The sequence below is a fragment of the Prionailurus bengalensis genome, chromosome E1 (genome assembly GCF_016509475.1).
Source record: "Prionailurus bengalensis isolate Pbe53 chromosome E1, Fcat_Pben_1.1_paternal_pri, whole genome shotgun sequence".
NCBI classification, from domain to species: Eukaryota; Metazoa; Chordata; class Mammalia; order Carnivora; family Felidae; genus Prionailurus; species Prionailurus bengalensis.
The window spans coordinates 2,909,213-2,930,071 of NC_057347.1; the positions used below are offsets into that span (position 1 = coordinate 2,909,213).

Here is a 20,859-nt window from a genome sequence, read left to right on the forward strand (position 1 = left end):
GCCCTCTAGGCTGGTGCACTTGACTTCTCCCTGGGCCCAACCTTGCTGGCTGAGACCATCATAGCCACCTCGTCTACCCTGCCCTCCACTCCCCAATTTCTTCCCTTTAAGGCATGACTTTTGGTTATCTTTGTTGGACCAGAAGCTCTTCTCTAAACCGATTTTGCCACTAGCAACAAACAAGAACCGAAATGATGGGCTGGCTGCCTGGAGGTCAGGAGGCCTGGGACCCTGAGAAAAGCAAGAGTGAGATACATCACCAGAGCTTTATTGCAGGCCAAGGGCCTATCACAAATACCCCCCACCAAGGCAGAACCCAGGTGCTCAGGGCCACCTGTCAGGGCCAATGCCTTGACCCCTACCAGAAAAGAAGTATCAAGAGGGCCAGGATTTGCCCATTTCAACAATTTCAAGGCAGACCGGCACCAGAACAGAAAACTGTAGGAGGCCAGCCAGTTTGTGGATTCGGGGACCTGGGGTCCCGGTGCGATCACAGAACAGGTAAGGGGACGACGAGGGGAGGAGATGGGCAGGGGCCTCAGGGCCTCCAACACCGCGGGAAGGACTTTCAGGCCACCCTTGAAGTCCCCGTTAGCAGGACAAGGAAAAGGCTCCCAGGGAGCTGGGGTGCTTGGGCTCCTGGATGGAAAGGCAGGACAGCTGGATCCTGGGATTCACACGAGTCAGGAGAGTCAGCTCCCCACACTGGAACCGCTGTAGCCGAGGAGGTTCTGCAACGGGAAGAGAGGAAAGTGTGTGTCCTCTGCGTGTGGTCTGTCGTCCCCGTCCATGTCTCCCCCCCCAGTTCTGGAAATGCCCCCAGCAATCGCTCGCTCTTCCCCCTTCCTCCTGGGACCCATCTGTCTACACACCCCTCCTCCCTTACCCAACACGGTGACCATGGAGGATTTCCTCTCAAGCTCAAAGGAAAGCACAACAGGACGGAGGACAGAAAAGCTGGTACAAAGCGTCCGGAGGAAGAGGACCAAAGGTTCATCAATCTTGGCTGAAGACTAGAAAGGCAGACTCAGGATTAAGTAGAATTCAATTTTTTACTTTTTTTTTCCCCAGAAAAAAATTTTTTTTCAAATTCTTGAACTTTCTACCAAACCCTTGGGAATCTGGGTATCTAGCCCCCCCACCTCCCGGCCACGTCTCACCTCCACTTGGGCTCCAGGACCTGTAAATTGCAAGGCCACCTTCCCCGGCCCACGGACACACTCCAGGAGGGACGTCCACTCACTGGGACAGAGCCCTAGAGCCGTTGCCACGTGATGATTCTTACAGGTGACCAAAGCCTCGGCAGTGCCGTCCTCTACCAGGAGCCTGGGGGAAGGAGGGGCCGGGGAGAAGCAAGAACTCCCACGGCAAACCCCGGTGCCCTGGGGGGACCCGACACACCTCTCTGCCCGCCCCCCCCCCCGTCTTAACTCATTTTTCTTTAGTTCATCCATCCCCAAATACTTATGAAGCAATTCCCACAAGCCAGAAACTGTGCTAACAACAGGAGAGCAGACAGACGAAGCCACGTAGAAAAGAAATCAATGGAGCGATGGGTTGCCCACCTTGTGCGCTCACCTGACGCTGGCCTGGATTATGGACGTCTGTGTGGGGCACGTCGAGCCCTGACGAGCACACCTTCCCTGCAGTGAGGACAGAGGTTGGACAAACCCACCTGGGCCCATCACAACTCCCTGCCACCCTGTGCCCGGCTCGCCTGGCCCCGCCCGTACCTGGGGGCAGAGGCTGGTACAGTGAGCACAAACCCACAGGAGCTGAAGGCTGAAGACAGAAACGATATGGCAAGAGGCGGTGGCCTGGAACGGGGCCCGGCTCCCCTGCAGTAGTTCAGCCAGGAAGATGCGGGGCAGGGGAGCACTGAAGACAGGGAGAGAGAGGTCAAGAACAGCCCACAGGGGTGAAAGCGAGCGAGGTCTGGAAGGACCGAGCAGGCACAGAGACGGGGACAGCGGTGGCTTCTGTAGTCTCCGGGAAGCCTCCTGGCCCATTTTGCATCCTGACCTCTGACCACTGATCATTGCACAGGCTTGACCCAAGGTGTCAGCCAAGGAAGACAGCTACATTTTAGGCTGAAAAGCCTGGAAGGGCTTAGAACACTGAATCTTTCTGGGTAAAACAGTAATTCTCAGCATTTTTATTCAGGGCAGATCAAACCCTTCTGACTCAACATGCCCCACGAGCACTGGAGACTAGTTAGGACAAAACTCCCAGAGCCAGGACCACATGGAGGAAGCGGACGCAAGGCCACGAGGTCTGGGGATCGGGGCCTGGGGCACCGACCTGATGCTGGTCTCCGGGGGGAAGCTCAGGACCTGCAGGTAAGTGGATGGCCGGAAGCAACAGTAAACATTATGGGATCTGCAAGCGGAGGAGGAAGAGCGATGAGGGAAAGAAGCCAAGCGAGACCAGAACAGACACCGGGTCACAGGCTCAGACCCCTGAGGGACGCGCTCTGGCCCCGGCCCCGCCAAAGCAGAGGGAGGAAGGAGGCAAGGACCGGCCCGGAGCGTCCCTCGAGGGGAGAGGGCACGCACGGCACGCGGACAGCACGGACAGCACGTCAAAGGGACGGCGGGAGAACCGCGTCAGCAGGGAGGGGAGGCAGAGCCAGCCCCACAGATCCGCACCTGGAAATCTTTTTCTCCAGCTGGCCAAAGTAGACTCGGGCTCCTGGAAGGAGCCCCAGCGGGGGAGGCAAGTGTGGGTCTTTGATGTAGATGTCCAGGTGAGGGGGGAACGGACAGTCGGCAACCCGCACAGCTACGGTCAGCTTCACGCACCCCCTCGAGGTCCGAGCGGTGCCTACGGAAGGAGAGGGGAGGGTCGGTGGCACCTGCGAGGACCACAAAGTCCCCGCTAACCTATTTCTCACCCCCCAAAGGAGGCATCATTACCAGGCTTTGTCCAGAAAGGGGCCGGAAACGGTTCACACAGTGTGCGTGACAAAACCTCAGCTGAGAAGGACACCAGGGAATTGGTGTGGCTGTCGGGTCACAGAAATACAGGAACGGCAGAGTAAGAAAGCAGAGAACGGGAAGAGATTTGAGAACAAGCCACTGCTTGCACTAAAAAGGCCCTTCCTTGTCAATTTCTTCATTTTTTTTTTAATATTTCCTTTTACTGCTACAGCTTTTCCTTAGTTGTGAGAAAGTCTGCTCACGATCTTTTCAGAACAAGAACTTGCCAGGGGGGAAGCCAGGCCTGAATCACCACTTCCACCTCCGAGGACGCCATTCCTCTAGGAGCTAAAGCGCTCCCAAGAGACGCACGCTACGGCGGAGAACGCTGTCCACCCAACCCAGCCGCGGGGGGAGGAGAGCGAGCGGCCAGAGCGGCCGGCGAAGCTGGCGGACATTTACTCGCCACTGAGCAGGTCGGCCAGCGAGGTCTCAGGCAGGGGCTTGTTGGCGTCAGGCGCGGCGGGGAGGTCCCGGCTGCTCTCAAGTTCCACGGTCCACTCGTCCCGCACAGTGAGGCAGGACGTGCAGCCGGCCAGCTCCAGAGGACGCTGCGGGACGCAGGACGGCCCGCCCTCCGCGAACAACAGTGGCGTCTGCCGGGGACAGGAAGACAACTCGGTGAGTGTGTCCTGCTCCAGAGGGAGGCTCACAAAATACCGGGGCGATTTTGTTTTCCTTCTGGAGCCTGGTGAGAGAAGCCGTCCAGATTCAGACAGGCTTTCCGCCTTTCCTCCGGGAGACCTCGACACTAGCCGGGCACTGCCGCTTGCTCTCCAGACCCCAAGCCAAAAAAGCCGTCCGGGGAAGGGTGAAGGAAGGACAAGGCGGGGCACTCACGGGAGGGCCAGGAGCCACCAGTCGGTACACTCGACCCGGGTGCAAGAACTCGAACCAGCGGATGGAGGAGCCACGGAAGACTAAGAGAACCTGGGGGGGGGAGGGAGGGAGGGAGGGAGGTACTGGGGCCTCTGGCAGGAGCTAGGGGCACGGGATGCCAGGCCCCAGATCCCCACAGTCCAGGTTACCTTCTGATCCTTGCTCTCATCTCCCTCGGGCTCAGGTGGGCCCCATGCAGTCCCCTCCTTCCTCTGGGTGCCCCCAAGCCAGCGCCCTGATACGTAGAAGCTGAGAATGGGCTTGGGCACCTCTGGACTAGCTCCTGGGGGGACACCGAAGTTCCTCTTCATCAGTGCCTCCTTGTGGGACAGCAAGAACAGTCGGCTCTGTTCTGTAGGAGGGCCCTCTGGCAGGGCGGGCTCTGTCTGAGAAGGTGCGAGGGAGGCGGCTGAGAGAAGCAAGGGTCTCGGCACAGGCAGGATCAGGGCGTCAGCCAGGAAGAACTGGATATAGACCCTGTTGGGAGAGACAAGGAGGAGAGGTTTCTCAGCGGTGCAGGCGCTGGGTGTCGTGGGCCCCAGACGCCCGCCACCCGCACCAGGCCCTTCCCTTCCCCTTGGAGGCTCAGGGGATCGCCGCCGCCCGGAAGGGCCGACCTGGCCTGCTGCTTCTGGATGAAGCCCGCCATGCTCAGCTCCTTACAAGAAGGGAAGGTGCTCCTGACGTTCCTCTCTATGATCAACTGGAACTTCTCTGTCCGCACCAAGCAGCCTAGAGAGAAAGTTTTCTCTTTTGGCGAGGGGAGAGAGTGATGGGCTGGGAAGTGGAGGGGACTACCCGGCAGGCCTCACCGCCCAGTCCAGGCCCGAGTTGCTCCCCTAATACAACGTGAGGGCCCAGGCCTGCCCCCCTCCTGAGATGCCATCTCCAAGGGAGAAAACTGTCCTGGCCACGTGTCCAGGCCTGCCCCCGGCCCCCTCGGCCTCAATTCCACTTTCTCACAAATCCCTACAGGGCCTGTCCCTTGGTCTAAGAAACTTCCCTTTACAGGAACTTTCCCGGTCTATAAATCTCAGCAAGTCCAAAGAAGACCATCACTCTCCCAAACTAAGAAGCGTCATCTGCCGTGCACATCAGGAGCTACGGTAGGAGAGATGAACACTGGGAATTGGAGTCCTCGCTAGAAAAACCTTGGCTCCGGTCCTCTGCCAGTACTGGTGTCCCGGACTTGTCCCCGAACTTGTGGTTCAACATATGCCACTTAGCATCTCGAGAAAATCCCAGGAGATGCCCCCTCCCCAACCCTGCTGTTCTGAGACCCTCCCCGTCCACCATCTTCTCGCCACTTCTGAACTCCAAACCTATGAGCCGGGAGTCGCTGATGGGCTGAGAGTGCTTGGCCAGGATTAGGCAGGGGAGGGAACCGCTTCTGTCCCGAAGCTGCAGGCAGCCTTTGTGAGATGAAGCCGCCAGAAGCCCAATTAAAACCTGCAGGGGGACGAAAGACAAGGTATCAAGTATTTAGCAAACACTCAGCATCTACTATGCTCCAGACGCCGCCAAATGTTAGCTACAAAGTGAACAGAAAAGACGCAGTTTCTGACCTCAAAGAGCTCGTATCGGGCGGGGAAGACAGATATAAAAAAACACACACGCACGTTCACGCGTTCAGGAGCGGGGCAGAAAGCGTACGAATCAAGGTTGGAAGTAGGAGACCGTACGGGGCCTCACGGGACACAGGAAGGAGGGCGGGTTTATCTCGCGAGCACCGGCAGAAACAAAAAAGGATTGAGAGCAAGAGAGCTTTGTGAGCCCGGGGAGGTTTTAGCCCACTCTCCCGTCTGCCGCAGGGAGAACGGACGGATCGGGCCGACAAGAGACGGGCGGTTAAGTAGAAGGCTAGTGCGGCCACAGTGACGAGAAAGGGCGACGACGGCGGCAGGGAGGGCGGCAAAAACAGGGGTCCCTGAGCCCTGCTGGCGCCCCACCTACCTGGGGCGGGTGGAAGGTGGAGGGCAGCAGAGAGAGCCAGGACCACGACAGACGCTGGTTGAGCTGGCCGCTGGTCAGATGAGAGGCCTCCGGGAGGGGCAGGAGGGTCTTAGCGTCAAAGGCGGCCCAGGCCCTGCACCGGCCTTGGTCTTTCAGGGTGGCCAGAGTAGGGAAAGAGCAAGGGGTCTGCAGCCGCGTGTACTGTCAGGGAGAGCAGAGCAGTCACACCGCGCGCCCCGCGGTACGCTGGCCCTGCCACCCGCCTCGCCTTCCCCGCACACGCCCGTACCTTCTGTAGGGGACAGTGATGTGGGTCTTCGAGGATCTCCTTGTGGGCATTGCGACGGCTGCTGCCCGGCGGAGCTAGAACGTCCAGGACGGGGGCCAGAAGCTGCAGCCCCGGGCTGGGGTTCCCGGGACAGGAGTGCTGCAGGAGCTGGTGGTGTCTCAGCACGTGGGGACACAGCCTTGGCCAGGAGGAGAGGCGGTCGTGTCCCCCAAAGGCAGAGGCGCCTCTTCCACGCCCCTGCTCCCCTTTCCCAGGAGGCGTCCTACCCCCCCGGCCCCCAGCCCAGACCCCTGTCCTCACTTGCAGGCCAGCTCCTCCAGTGCCTTGGTGGCCCACAGGTACAGGGGCAGTCCTAGCTGGCGTTCCCACACCAGCTGCTCATACAGGGAGGCCCCCTGGGCCTGGAGGAACGACTGAGTCTCAGGCTTCTGGCAAGAGAAGCCCCGGAGCAGGACGGCGCCGTGGAGGCAGGGGGCCAGCACTGGCCTCCTCGTCCCCCCGCCCACGGACTGCAGCAGGTGAACGTCCTGGAGCTGGAGGAAAGCAGGACACGTGAAGAAGCAGAGGGGAAGCCCTCAACTGAACGAGCCCGGCAGAGTCACCGCGGTCACCCAGCCCGTCCTCCGGGGGAAACGTGACTTCTCCCGCACCGGCACCTCCTTCCAGGCCCCCTGCGCCTCGCCCCGTCACAAACCCTCCCCTGCGGAGAGCCCTCACCTCCCACGAGCTCTACTCTGCTTTTCGGCGGCCGGGAGGCCCCTGGCGGGTGCTGGGCCACCACTCAGCAGCTGCCTGAGACCGTCCTGGCCCCACGCGTGTCGTTCGGTCCCAGCATCACCTCCTCTATTCGAAGGCCCTTCCTGACCTGAGCCCAAACTGTTCTTGGCACAAGTCTGCCAACCCCACCCTCCAACACACAGTCTCTTTCTATATTTTTGCTGTAGACGTTCCTATACCCTGCTGCTAGTGCAAAAAACAAAACAAAACAAAAAGGCCAGTCCGTAAAGGCAGGGGGAGTTGCCGAGAGGACCTCTGAGCCGACCCCTCACCTACCTCCAGGGAGACTCCCGGCCGCACCACCTTCCTGAGGCTGTGGAACTGCTGGTAGGCGAGGCAGAGCGCCAGCTGCCCGTCCATCTCGTAGAGGCCGGCCGGCTGACTCAGCACGCCAGTGACCTTTCCCTGCCAACACGCCAAAGGTCCCGTCGGTCGCGATTTCCTCCCTCCTTGGAGACCCGCCTTTCCCGCCCCCCGAACTCTCGGATCTCTCCTTCGCGCTCACCGTGTATGACAAGAGCGTAGAGTTCCGGACAAGAGCTGCTTCCCTGTCCCCGTCCTGGGAGCTGCTGGGCGCGGGGAGTGGCGGGGGGTCAGCCTCCAAGAGGGGTCCATCCAGCTCCAGCTCCAGCTCCCGCACGCACTCCGGTCGCAGGGGCAGCAGATGGGAGGAGGGACTGGTCGTCCAAACGCGGTAACAGTGGCCGCGGATCCTGACCACTCGCAAGGCTGTCAGCACATAGGACCTACCAGGCCAGAGGGCTCGGTGCCACACCAGCTGGGCAGGGATCTGGCTCGTGCAGGGGCAGGCAACACGGTACATGAGACGCTTCCCACGACACTGCCCCTCTGCCAGAGTCTCTTTCCATCATGACTTGACTTCCAAGACCTGCTCCTCGTGAATTCTGTTCTGCGTCTTCAGCGGCCCTGTCTGCCAGTTAACTCTTAACCTTCTGGATCTCTTCCCTCTCACAGAAGATGCCACATGTTTCCCAATCCCTCCCTGAAGATACAAACCATCCCACCCAAACAGGGAAACATCCCATCCCAAAATTACAGCTTTTGCCTTTCCCCATCCCACCTTGTAACGTACAGATGACTCTCATTTACTTAACCCACACGTACGGAGCACATACGTATTCAGTGTTGGAAAAGATGTTAAGGGAAATACAATAGATTGAACCCTCTTTCCCAACATACTTTAAACCACTGGGGAACGCAGACACAAATTCAAGTAATGATACGGGGCCATATGCGATCAAGTGTCAAAAACCACACACATTCCGCAAGGTTCTGGGGAAAGAGAGAGGTGACCATGGGTTGGAATGATCAGGAAGACTCAGTGAAAGAAGCTGGCCCCTGCCCAGGGTCCCGAAGGATGTCTCTGCTTTGTCAAAGCGGAGAGGAGAGAGAAGGGGGATTCGCGCAGGAAGCAACATAAAGACGTCCGAAACTCAGGACAAGCAAGGCAGTGAGAACATGGGCCAAGATGGAGAAGGATCGCTCCTGGGAGTCTCAGGACACAAGATGGGAGAGCCAAGAGGAGAGAAAAAACCCAGAAATGACAAGCTGAAAACTTCATTTTATAGGAAAATGAGAGACATCAGAAGTACAAAAAGAAAATAAGCCTCGGAGAGCAGGGTATCCCATGGACTGGAGCAGTGTGGTTGTTGAAACTCACGCACCAGGGGAAGACAGACGGTTCTCAAATGCAACAACCTTCTAGGGCCGAGAGAACACACAGCCATTCGCAGGAGCTTTGAAACCCTCTGCCTACTCGGGACACCTGAACCCCCCGGTCTCCTGTGCCCCAGCTCACAGACCTCCATCTCTACTCTGCAACTGGGTGAGACCACCGACCAGAGGCCACCGACCGGACCGTGGACGCGAGGTATTGACGCCTCGTCGCTAAGACCTCACCTAAGCTTATGGCTTGTGCAGGACGAGTAGTTAAGAGCGGTTTGACTGCACAGACGGGTGCCTCTGCTTCTCCCCCACTGCCCTCTGCTCCACAGACTTCCTTCCACCTCTCACCAGGACAGCCAATCCGCAGCCCCTCCGCCTTCACTCAAGACGCCGAGCACTTCTTTCCTCTGTGTGAGTGCCAGGATCCGAACGCGGACCCCGAGCCCTGCCCTGTCGGCCTCCCTTCGCCCCGAGCCTACCAGCAGCACACCAGCACTGCTCTGTTTCCTCAACTCCTCTTCTAAGGCAAAAGCCCCACTTGAGGAAGTCGGGCCCCCGTTACCCCAGTGCCAAACACTCTCCGGCGGGGCCGCTGTTCGGCAGCCTCGTGTCCCCAGATACCTAGCAACAGCGGGGACCCTGAACCTTTTCTTCTCTTTTCAGAGTCCAGTCCTTCATTTTCAAGAGATGATCTCAGCTCCTCCATCACAGAAGAGATTCCCTGGGGTCATCTAGGGTGACAGTACGTCTCCAATATGTCTCCTCCTCAGCCTATAAATATAGCAAGATCACTCCTCCCCTGTTCAGGCCAACTCTGCCCTGAACGGCATTTCCCGTGGTCTCTAGGGGACGGGAAACAGTCTAATGTAAAGAAAATACAGAGGCTCCTCCATAACCCAGGAGGAAAGACCAGACCAGAAATTTAGGCGGCCTCTAAGCGGTTTTAGTTTTAGTCGTTGCAGGTTCCTTGAACACACTAATAACTGCCACTTAAGCTCATGACACATACGGACACGAGAATTCTGACCGCGCTACCCCGTTTCAGAACTGCCTTTCCTGACATGCACAGAAGAGAGTCTTTTTAGCCTTTAATCGTTTCGAATGCTTTTGAAACATTATTCAGATAATCATGTGAGTCATAAGAAATTAAGTACCAAGTTTTCAAAAAAGTGCACACTGCAAAAAAAATTTCAGGAAGCACACATACTTGGAGCGCCTGGATGGCTCGGTCGGTCGAGTGTCTGGCTCTTGATTTCAGCTCAGGTCGTGATCCCAGGATCGTGGGATCAAGCCCCAGGCTGGGCTCTGTGCTGAGTATGGAACCTGCTTAAGACTCTTTTCTCCCTCTCCCCTGCCCCTCTTCCCCACTCGTGCTCGGTCTCTCTTAAAAAAAGGAAAAAAAAAAAAAAACGCACATATTTGATGTCTTTACAGTGCTAAAGCATATCATTTTCTAATGCAGGGGAAAAACAAGCGATTCTGGCAGGTCTGAAAGAGTCACCCACGGTACACAAGTCATCCACTCAGACGAACTACACAGCAGAAAAGTCTGCCCCCTGCTTCCTGTGCGTCGGAATGATGTTCCCTGGACTCCTCCTTCAACAACGCTGTCCCAGAAAACTGCTCCCCGAGTTGCCTTCCTCTCCTACTGCTCTCTCTCCTGCAAAGAGCCCTGACGGCCCCTCCGCGACTCCACAGCCCGAACGGACCCCAGTCCTCACCTGCACGACGACGGACACGAGGCTGCCAGCTGGCGAGGATCCACCAAGAGACAGGACAAAGTGAGCTTTCTTCTGACTCCTCACCAGAGCGCTCACGCGAACCAGCTTCCCGGCCAGGTTTGGCTGCACGCCTCTGAGCTTGCCTCTAAAGAAGGAAGAAAGAGGAGAGGGAGAAGTCCTTTCCATTTCTTTTTCCCTGTAGATGCCTTCCCTTCCGCCATAAATAACCTAGTGGTGATTTAAAATTGCCAAAGCGATCATTCCCAAGACTCCCTTCAAACTCTTCCTGACCTTAGATGAGGCAAACTTCACTTGAAGACACCCACTCCTGATACCCAGAGAGGCCCCATCGCCCCCCTCATCTGGAACACTCCACCCGTCCTGCTCCCAGAACCTTTCTCCCCTCCTCCCACCAGCCCACCCCCTCCTCCCAGCTGCATGGCGCTCTGTCCTCCCCCCGACAGGGAAGGACTACCTGTGCCTGAGCAGGCGGGAAGCGGTCTCTGGATAGAGAACAGAGAGAGGGCTGAGGGAGCTCGGACTGCTGGTCAGGGGGAGCACTGGCACCGGAGCACTCAAGAGCTCCAAGTGTCCTTCCCCTGAAGAACTCCACCTGGGAGGAGGGAGGTAGCTCCAACTGGGGAACAGAAAGAGATGGCCCAACCAAGAAAGGTCCAGATCTATGAGCTAGAAAAAACCAAGAGCAAGGGTTAGCCAGGATCCTAGCGTCCCATCCACCCTTCTCCACCTTTCTTCCCTCAGAGACTTAATTTCCTCGCTCCCTAGATACCATTCTTGTTAGGATCTGAGCATCCGACCTTCACCTTCCTACTCACCTCACAGCCCAGGACACCAGTGTTATCTTTCACATAGAGGTCTCCTTTCCTGCACTCTTGTTCCAAGTCCCCTGACAGGTCTGTTAGTGTCCCTAAGAGTAACAGCCGCTCCCGGGGTAGGGGAGTCCCACTTGGTCCAGCCTCTTGGGCCCAAGCCTGGTATGCATTACTGCTCCAGGACAGGTGGCTGCAGCATGGGAGGTTTTTGGTGGGTCTTGAGGTCCTGTACTGAGACAAAGCTGCAGAGGGAAGGGAGCAGAGGTCCTGCAAAGCCATATCCAAGCCTAGAAAATTATCCTTAACCCCAACAAATCCCCCAAGTTCCCAAAGAAAAGTCAACAGAAAACATGGACGAAGAGAGGAGTTTGACTCAAGGGCAAAGGCCCCAAGGGCGGGGACGCTCAGTCGATTGAGCATCGGATTTTTGATTTCGGCTCAGGTCGTGATCCTGGGGTTGTGGGATCGAGCCCTGAGTCAGGCTCCGTGTTGAGCATGGAGTCTGCTTAGGATTCTCTCTCCCTCCCTCTACTCCTCTCCTCAGCTCACTCACTCTCTCTCTAAAATTAAAAACAACCAAGGGGCACTTGGGCGGCTCAGTCCATTAAGCATCTGATTTCAGTTCAGGTCATGATCTCACAGTTCATGAGTTTGAGCCCCATGTCGGGCCCTGTGCAGACAGCTCAGACAGAGCCTGGAGCCTGCTTCGGATTCTGTGTCTCCCTCTCTCTCTCGCCCCACCCCTGCTCAGGCTCGGTCTTTCTCTGTCTCAAAAATAAACATTAAAAACAAACAACAAAAAAGCCTTAGGGCTAAAAGCCTAAGGACATGAGGATGGGGTCTAGGCCCAAAGACTAGGTAGTAAGGCAGGCAGGAAGAAAGTCGGTGCTGAGTGACATTTTGAACAAGACGGAGCTACAGGGGACCCAGAAACACAAAGGAGTAAAAGAACAGCCCGAGGGCAGGAGTGTGGGGATAACAATGGCCACACTCAGCTCCCCTGGTGGCGTCTGGGCTCTTAGCTCCACAGAGAACTCCAGTGCAGCCGCCACGGCCTGTGCCTGACGGCCTGTGCCTGACGGCTCGACCTCAGTGGCCCCGGCCAGGCTTCCTTCCTGGTCTGGGAGATCACAGAACTCTCGACTGGCGGGGAAGCAGAGGCTGAGACGGGAGTCGCTTTCAAGAGCTCCCCGATCTCAGAAGATGCTTAGGATCAGCCGTTCCCAAGGCAAGTGCTGCAACACCGCCCACCACTATCCATGACGAGGCGGAGCGTGGATAACGTGGTAACAGGCGAACTTATCACGGTCGGGACAGATTCACACCTGTAATCCCGTGACTGCACACACTGGCATGCTCACCATCTTCTGAGCAGAAAGAAGAGAAAGGATAAAGATACAGAACGTCGTAACTCACCCTCCTCTGGATCACGAACATGACCCCCGTGTGGGTACCAACAGCGGGGAACGCTGTCCTAGACGGCCCACTCCCCTTCCACACCTGCTTCCTTCTCTCCCACACGGATGTGCACAGCATAAAAGGCAAAGATGGTAACTAGTATGTGTCGAGTCCCTGTTACGTACACACGATACTGGGCCCGTTCCCGCTCAGTGATTCACTGAAGCTTCACCCCAAATCACGTAAACACTACCAGCGAGGAGACTTTGAGAAGTCAGGAACCCAGGGGTGTAGGTGGCAAAGCCAAGGGTGGTGCCTCGCTCAAAAGCCCATGTTCTTTTCCTGTTTCTCTACTGCTCTAACGGCCCGGGACAAAGCAAGTGGAGACACCTTCAGGACAGAAAACAGTAAGGACAGGGGTCACTCTCCCCAGACTCTTCAGGGTCTAGGTCAGGAAACTGAAGGTGAGAACCTCAAATCCTTGCATCTGTCACTGCTCTCCAACTTTCACTGCTTAACATACTGCCTGGCACACTGCAGGCACGTGACCAAGGAGAAAGGAAAAAGATGATTAAAATCTTTGAACCTGTCAAACAATTCCTGTTTGATCCCCACCCACCGTTCTTTACAGACTCACTTCTACGTAACCTGCCATCGATTTTCCGTTTATCTTGAAAACAACAAGAAACTTCAAAAAGCTTCCAACTTTCCTAACAATTCCTGGCTTCCCGCTTCTCCGTTGTTCTAGCAACGCCAGAATCTGGAGAGATTCGGATCTCTTTCGTCTTAGACTGATCACAGAGGCCACGAGGCGCATACTCAGCTCACCTGCGGGAGACTCTACGCCACTGCCAGAGGCTGCACAACCTCCTCTACTAGGACTAATCGGTAAGTAGTTCTCTGTCCCAGGGCCCTTCCCATGTTAGCAGGACAGTTTTCTCCTGAGACTTCATCCTGTGTTTACATCAACAACGTATTTAACCTTAATAGTTACGGACGTGGACGAGAACTGTAGGAAAAGATGGGAAACCGGAGGCCCGTGGATTAGGATGAGAAGAGTTACACGGGAAGAAAAGTGCCCCCAGGCAAGCGTGTCCTGAGAAATTACTTTGGGATTCAAATAAGACATCATTTCATACCCATCAAAGAGGCAAAAAAACCCCATTTTTTTAAACAAACCCCAGGTTTGGAAAAGGTTCCGGATGTAGACGTATACCGCTGCGTGTATCCGCTGGTACGACTCCACTCACGGGAAAGCAACGTGCAAACGGCTAGCGAGGCCACTGTGTGCACACCCGCGGAGCCTGCACTCCCCTTCAGGACAGCGGGTGCTGCCGGAGAAGGGCAGGGAGCCGGATCAGGGTAGAGCGCTCAGGAGACTCCACCGAACCTGTCACGCTTCACTGCTCGTAAAGAAGAACTGAGGGGCGCCCGGGTGGCTCAGATCATGATCTCGGGGTTCGTGAGTTCGAGCCCCGGATCACGCTCTGCAATGACAGCGTGGAGCCTGCTTGAGATTCTCTCTCTCCGTCTCTCTCCGCCCCTCTCCTGCTCATTGTCTCTCACGCTCTCAGAATAAACAAACTTGAAAAAATAAAAATAACAAAGAACTGGAGCCAACACGGCAAACGTGAAGGTTTTCAAAAGGTGAGCAGGAGTACCGACTGTACGATGCAGCAAGCGCACTGCTTCCTCGGAGGCCTTCCACACGCAGCACCTTCTCAACGAAGGAAGCAGTGCATTGATTTACATTCTGGCGGGCCAGCACGCGTAGCTACCATCGGCTTATAACAAATCCACGGCTGAGAAAACAATTCAGAATTCTGAAAATGACGTTTCGGATAACAGAGTACAGTTAAGCTGTCTTCTCACCAAAGATCCCTCGCCTTTGCGGAGACGGAGCACAGGGCCGAGTGACGTCAAACGGCCATAAGCAGGGTCAGCCCAGGGAAAAAGTATCCTCCGCTCGAGTAAGTTTGGGAGATGCCTAATTAAACAAAGCTAAACAGATCTGCACCTTTTTTTATTTTTTAGAGGACAAACAGTGATACATATATTCACATCATAACAGAATACCATGCAGCAGTAAAAGAGATGAGCTAGAGCCATCATTAGGAGTGAGTCTCACGAGCACGAGGCACAAAAAGCAAACTGCAGAGGATATATAAGGTATGGTGCCATTTATATAAAAGCAAGAAGTATGCAAAACTCTACAGTATACTGCTTAGGGACAGACACATGTGCAATAAAAACATACTGGGTGGCTCGGTAGATTGAGCGTCTGACTTCAGCTCAGGTCATGAGCTCACGGTTCGTAGGTTCAAGCCCCACAACGGGCTCTGTGCTGGCAGCATGGAGCCAGCTTCAGATCCTCTGTCTCCCTCTCCCTCTCTGCCCCTACCCTGCACATGAGTGTGCACGCACACGCTGTCTCTAAAATAGACCTGAGAAAATATACAGACGTACATATATGTAGAACGTGTATACGTTTATATAGAAATAAAAACACAGGAATTAACACACCCCATATTTGAGATAGTGGTTCCTTCCGTGAGGAAGTAATTGAATTTCTTTTCACAGGCCTTTCAGAGCCTTTAAAACGTTAATGAGCCTTGTGACTTTCCCAGAGAAGGTTATCACATGTTCAGTGTCTCTTAAACTCATTTAGCCATGGAACGAACCCTTTTCTTGTGGTAACTTATTAACACTGCCTTGAACAGTTTAAGAAACACAAGCGTTGTAAAAAAAAAAACCCAAAAACTAAATACCTTCAGAAGACTTTAAACTCCAGTTTCAAACACAACTAATCTGCACTTGCTGACGTCTTAATGCTCCATACCTTAGTTTCCTAATACACAAAAGAGTATCAACCTCTCCACCTTGGGGGTCCTTTTTCCAAATTTTCTGTCTTTCCGTCTTCCTCCCTCTTCTCCTTGTCCCTAACAAGACTGATGTCCCCTGACATCAGTCAATTAAGGAGAACCACGGGTAAGGAAAGCAGCGTAATGGAGGCTGGAGGAACCCAGCAGAAGGGGCTCCATAGACCTTTTCCTCCCCGTAGCACCGCTTCCCCTCAGGCTTGTCATTTTCCCCTTAACTACAGGTCATTCCGTTTCAGTCCCAAAGTTAACTTCCTCTCTTAGAGAGCCCGCCTCTCCTTACCTGTAGCTGAGGGGCAGGGGAAAACCCTGGTTCTTTCCCTGGGACAACCAGATGGTCTTCACACAGTCAATTACCAACTGAGTCAACTGGACATCGGGCTCCGTGCCAGCTGGACACAGGGTCTCTTGGATGAAGGTCCGGGCAGCCTCAAGCCAGGCCTGCTCCTGAGGAAAGTGAATCTAGTTAAAACATCTTCCTAAGCAACCTGCCCACCAATGAAATTTGGGGAATAAAGTAATAAAAAGAGAAATTAAGAGGGCACGTAAATAAAGAAGACAAGCCACAGAGTTGAGCCATTAGAAGAAACCTTAGGCGTGACGTAATTCAGTCACACCTCAGGTCTGACCTCCTTCTCCTGTAGGTGCCGTGTAATAACCAATTGCCCCGCTGGAGCTATGCAGGTGGCCTTACACTGCTCTGTGACACCCCCGTGGGTCTCCCCCAACACCTTGGACATACGTCTAAGATCCATGATCACCAGGTACAATATAGTGGTATCCCATCTTACGTGGGGTCTGGTTCTAAAGCCAGCAAGCTGAGAAATACTCAAAATCACCCTTGAAAAAAATCCTTTCTGTTGCTCATAAAGAATATGACAAGGCGGGGCAGGGCGCCTGGGTGGCTCAGTCAGTTAAGCGTCCCACCTCGGCTCAGGTCATGATCTCGAGATTCGGGAGTTCAAGCTCTGAGTCGGGCTCTGTGCTGACAGCTTGGAGCCTGGAGCCTGCTTCAGATTCTGTCTCCCTCTCTCTCTGCCCCTCCCCACTCTGTCTCTGTGTCTCTCAAGGGTAAACATTAAAAAAAAAAAAAAATGACACGGTATCATACGGTAACAAGTATATTTAAACATACTGCATTATAAGCAGTATATAAAAAGGACACAATATAATTTATTTATTTTTTGTAATTTTTTTTTTTTTAATGTTTATCTATTTTTGAGACAGAGAGAGACAGAGCATGAACGGGGGAGGGTCAGAGAGAGAGGGAGACACAGAATCCGAAACAGGCTCCAGGCTCTGAGCTGTCAGCACAGAGCCCGACGCGGGGCTTGAACTCATGGACCGCGAGATCATGACCTGAGCCGAAGTCAGACGCTCAACCGACTGAGCCACCCAGGCGCCCCAGGACACAATATAATTTAAAAAATTTTTTTAATATTTATTTTTCAGGGAGAGAGACAGAGACAGAGCATGAGCAGGGGAGGGGCAGAGAGCGAGGGAGACACAGAATCAGAAGGAGGCTCCAGTCTTTGAGCTGTCAGCACAGAGCCCGACGTGGGGCTCAAACTCACAAGCTGTGAGATCATGACCTGAGCCAAAGTCGGATGCTAAACCAACTGAGCCATCAAGCGCTCCTAATTTTTAAGCATTTATTTTTTTTCAGTCAAGTATATACACGAGAGTTCCCATAAGCTAAATCAACGTTAAGATATAATCCCACTGGATTTGTTTTCTGCTCTGTCTTTTCAGCTCAGATGTAGGCTTCCTAAGGAGCACACGAACCACTTTACATACCTACCACACATTCTGGACACAGTTGTCTGTCATAGAAAGCTCGAGAAAAGGGGACCAGTTTGGCCTACTTCCAACGCTGGTTTCCTTCGTTTTAAAATTCTGACAGAGTTCAACAGTACTGAGGGGCAGGACCTTTATTCCAATCCCCAGTGATAATTCTAAACCATCACAGCTCGATCCCTTGTTCCTCCAGCGCTCTTCTATTAACCTTCTGGTCAATCCTCCACATTCAGTCAATCTTTAGCAGCCTGAGAAACCAGTCTTCACGTTCTAGTGACTTCAGTGTTCTTGTAAACAGCCCTACCACTAAACCTCACCTTCACTCCACCTTCGCTAAACACTGTCACTCATGGCCACGGATATCAAAATTGGGGCACCTAGGGGCGCCTGGGTGACTCAGCTGGTTGAGCGTCTGACTCTTCATTTTGGCTCAAGTCATGATCCCAGGGTTGTGGGATTGAGTCCAGCGTCAGGCTCCGCGCTGACAGTACGGAGCATGCTTGGGATTCTCTCTCTTTAAAATAAAATGTAAGGGGGCACCTGGGTGGCTCAGTCGGTTAAGCATCCGACATCAGCTCAGGTCACGATCTCGCGGTCTGTGGGTTCGAGCCCCACATCGGGCTCTGGGCTGATGGCTCAGAGCCTGGAGCCTATTTCCGATTCTGTGTCTCCCTCTCTCTCTGCCCCTCCCCCACTCACGCGGTCTCTATCTCTCTCAAGAATAAATAAGCATTTTAAAAATTTCAAAATAAATAAGGTCTTTTTTTTAAATTTTTTTTTTAACGTTTATTTATTTTTGAGACAGAGAGAGACAGAGGATGAACGGGGGAGAGTCAGAGAGAGAGGGAGACACAGAATCTGAAACAGGCTCCAGGCTCTGAGCAGTCAGCACAGAGCCTGATGCGGGGCTCGAACCCACAGACCGCGAGACCATGACCTGAGCCGAAGTCGGATGCTTAACCGACTGAGCCACCCAGGTGCCCCTAAATAAGGTCTTTAAAAAAAATTGGAGGGGCACCTGGATGGCTCAGTTAAGCACCCGACTTCACTCAGGTCATGGTCAGTGGGTTCCAGCCCCGTGTCAAGCTCTGTGCTGACAGCTCGGAGCCTGGAGCCTGCTTCGGATTCTGTGTCTCCCTCTCTCTGCCCCTCACCCACTCATGCTCTGTGTCTCTTTCTCTCAAAAATAAACACTGGAAAAAAATTTTTTTTAATTGGCCCATGCCATCATTCAGCACTGCCTCACCAACGTAAGGAGAGCCTCACCCAGGCTCTCATATTTTCTGTCTTCTTTTCTAGCTCCTGAGGGCCTGTCCACTACTTGGCACTGAATATACTACTTGGCATTGCATATACTACTGTTTTTCAAAGTGGCGCCACTGCCTCGGAATCACCCAAGTTTCTTTTTGTTTTTTAATGTTCTGAGCTATCAGCACAGAGCCCGACGCGGGGCTCGAACTCATGCAACCGCGACATCATGACCTGAGCCGAAGTGGGACGCTTAACCAACTGAACGAACCAGGTGCCCCAGAATCACCTAAGTTTTATTAAAAATGTGAATTCATGGATCTCACATGCTGAATCAGAATCCTGGCAGGAGCGGGGGACACAGAAATCTCTCTTGTAAATACGCTTCCCCAGATCAGTACTGATAAAGGCTGAAGTCTGAGAACACTATACATTTTTCCCTCAACGACCTCAGCCACTGGATGTCTTTACTAGCCATCCATAGATGCGAATTTAGCTGAGCTCTATCTCAAGCTGTAATAACATCCATCTGCCTACCCGATTCTCCACCTCGCCAACGTACAGGCACCACACATCCCAGCACTGTGCTTTTCAAAAAAAACAAAAACCACTCCTCTTCCAACTTCACTAATTGGCAAGTTGCACCCTCAACCAAATAATTCTACCCTGAAACCCCAAGTCCTCCTTTAATGCCTTCCTTTCCCTACACAAGACCCAAGTCCTTTAGATAGACTCTACCTCCTTTTTTTTTTAAACTGTCTTCACTTCTGGAACCTCAACATTGCTGCCTTGGTCGGGGTCACCATCCTCTCTCACTGCTTTTCAACCACAGCCTTCTAACTGGTACTCTACACCGCTATCTCAGGAAAGGAAAACTCCAATCGCTCTTCTGCTTAAAACCCTCCACTAACTCCCGATTATCCTCAGTTTAGGGTCGCTATTTAGCAAGACTTCTAAGCCGGTCAGCTCTCACTCCTCCATCACCACCCAACTGAACTTGAGTTTTTCAGAGATACCTGTTTCTATCTCTTGCTTCTGAACATGTCTTTGCCTCCGCCTTGAAACCTCTTTCAGCGCTTTTTTTTGCCTGGCTAACCCCTACGTGCGCTTCGGGTCTCAGACGTTTTTTCTCGATCGTCGTTATTCCTTCACCCTGCAGCTGCGTCAGGGGCCTCCCCCCCCCCCCCGGAACCCTCAGCCCCACCGGGCTCCACGAGTCCGCTCCCGGCTTCGCCACCGGCTGGAAGCCTGCAGAGTGGGCGGAGACGTGTCCGAGGCTCCCAGCTGGCGCCCCGGGAACAAACAAACACATTCGCAGAAACCAGCGACGGTGGGAGGAAGGACAGCCTCCCAGGCCCCCCTCGCCCGGGCGCGGCCGGGGCAGGCACGGAGGCAAAGAAACATGGTGGAGGCAGCAGGAGAAAGGGGAGAATCCGGGCACACGAGGAAAAAGGGACGAGGGACGGAGAACGGCACTCACGGAGTCGGGAGCCGGAGCCGTGGCGGCCTCCATGATGCGCCCGAGGCTACGCCCAGGGAGAGCCCGCGAACGGCCGTCACGCGAGGGCTCTCGGGAAGGCCGCTCCGTGACGTCATCGGTGGGCGCGGCCGCGGCTCCGCCTCCGGCTCCGGGTGTCCCTGCGCAGCCGCGGTGACTCTGGTGCCCCCCCAAGTGCTCGCCCGTGACTTCCTGTCTGGCCTCCCCCGGAACGGGCTCTAGCGCAGGTGCTCTAACGCAGCCCGCCTGGTTGGTCGCTCGTAAGCATCTTTCGATCTCCCTGATCTTACCAACCAGAGAGAGCTGTCTCTTTAGTGCAGCCTGAGCACATCATTCATACTTACGTGACGGCCTTGGCTCACTGTTGTAATTGTTTCTCCGCTATGCTGCACCTAGAAGCTTTATCCTACTTATTCTGTTTTTCCGTGTATCCTGGTGCCTAGAACAGTGATCGTTGCTAATAAGAGCTGGGGGCGTCTGGCTGGCTCAGTCGGAAAAGCATACGACTCTTTTATTTTTTAAGTTTATTTTTGAGACAGATTGAGAGAGAGAGGAGGGGAGAGAGGGAGAGTGCCAAGCAGGCTCCGAGCTGTCAGCACAGAGCTCAAATTCAAACTGAGATCATGACCTGAGCTGAAACCAAGAGTCAGCGGCTTAACCCACGGAGCCATCCAGGCACTCCCTGGGCAGAGATTACTTACATAAAACTTTAAACCATGTCTTTCTTTGAAATATATATGCATATGAACTGGGTAAATATTTGTGGCTCAACTAATGAAAGCGTTTTGCTCTTTCTACCGCAGTCAACCAACCAAGCATTCCCTGGCTTAGGAGGCAGTGAGTGAACAGAATTCAGGCCACTATGCACCAGGCACTGGGAGGGGAAGACAGGAGATTAGAAAGGTAAAGTGAGGAGGTTGGGG

At 54.2% G+C, this 20,859-nt stretch overlaps 1 protein-coding gene across 1 annotated transcript; it reads right to left on the reverse strand.

The window, feature by feature from the left end:
• Positions 1–252: 252 nt before the first annotated feature.
• CTC1 (CST telomere replication complex component 1) lies at positions 253–20,040 on the reverse strand. The gene is given in 24 exon segments (XM_043583061.1): positions 253–731; positions 887–1,013; positions 1,161–1,326; positions 1,579–1,643; positions 1,734–1,878; positions 2,302–2,379; positions 2,649–2,823; positions 2,916–3,004; positions 3,381–3,574; positions 3,819–3,908; positions 4,007–4,334; positions 4,475–4,589; positions 5,180–5,306; positions 5,811–6,011; positions 6,100–6,277; positions 6,400–6,632; positions 7,153–7,281; positions 7,382–7,666; positions 10,284–10,428; positions 10,759–10,970; positions 11,120–11,320; positions 11,322–11,358; positions 15,677–15,840; positions 19,919–20,040. Coding segments are annotated over 24 exon segments (3,657 nt in total). The 5' UTR covers positions 19,952–20,040; the 3' UTR covers positions 253–591.
• Between the last annotated feature and the right edge of the window lie 819 nt (positions 20,041–20,859).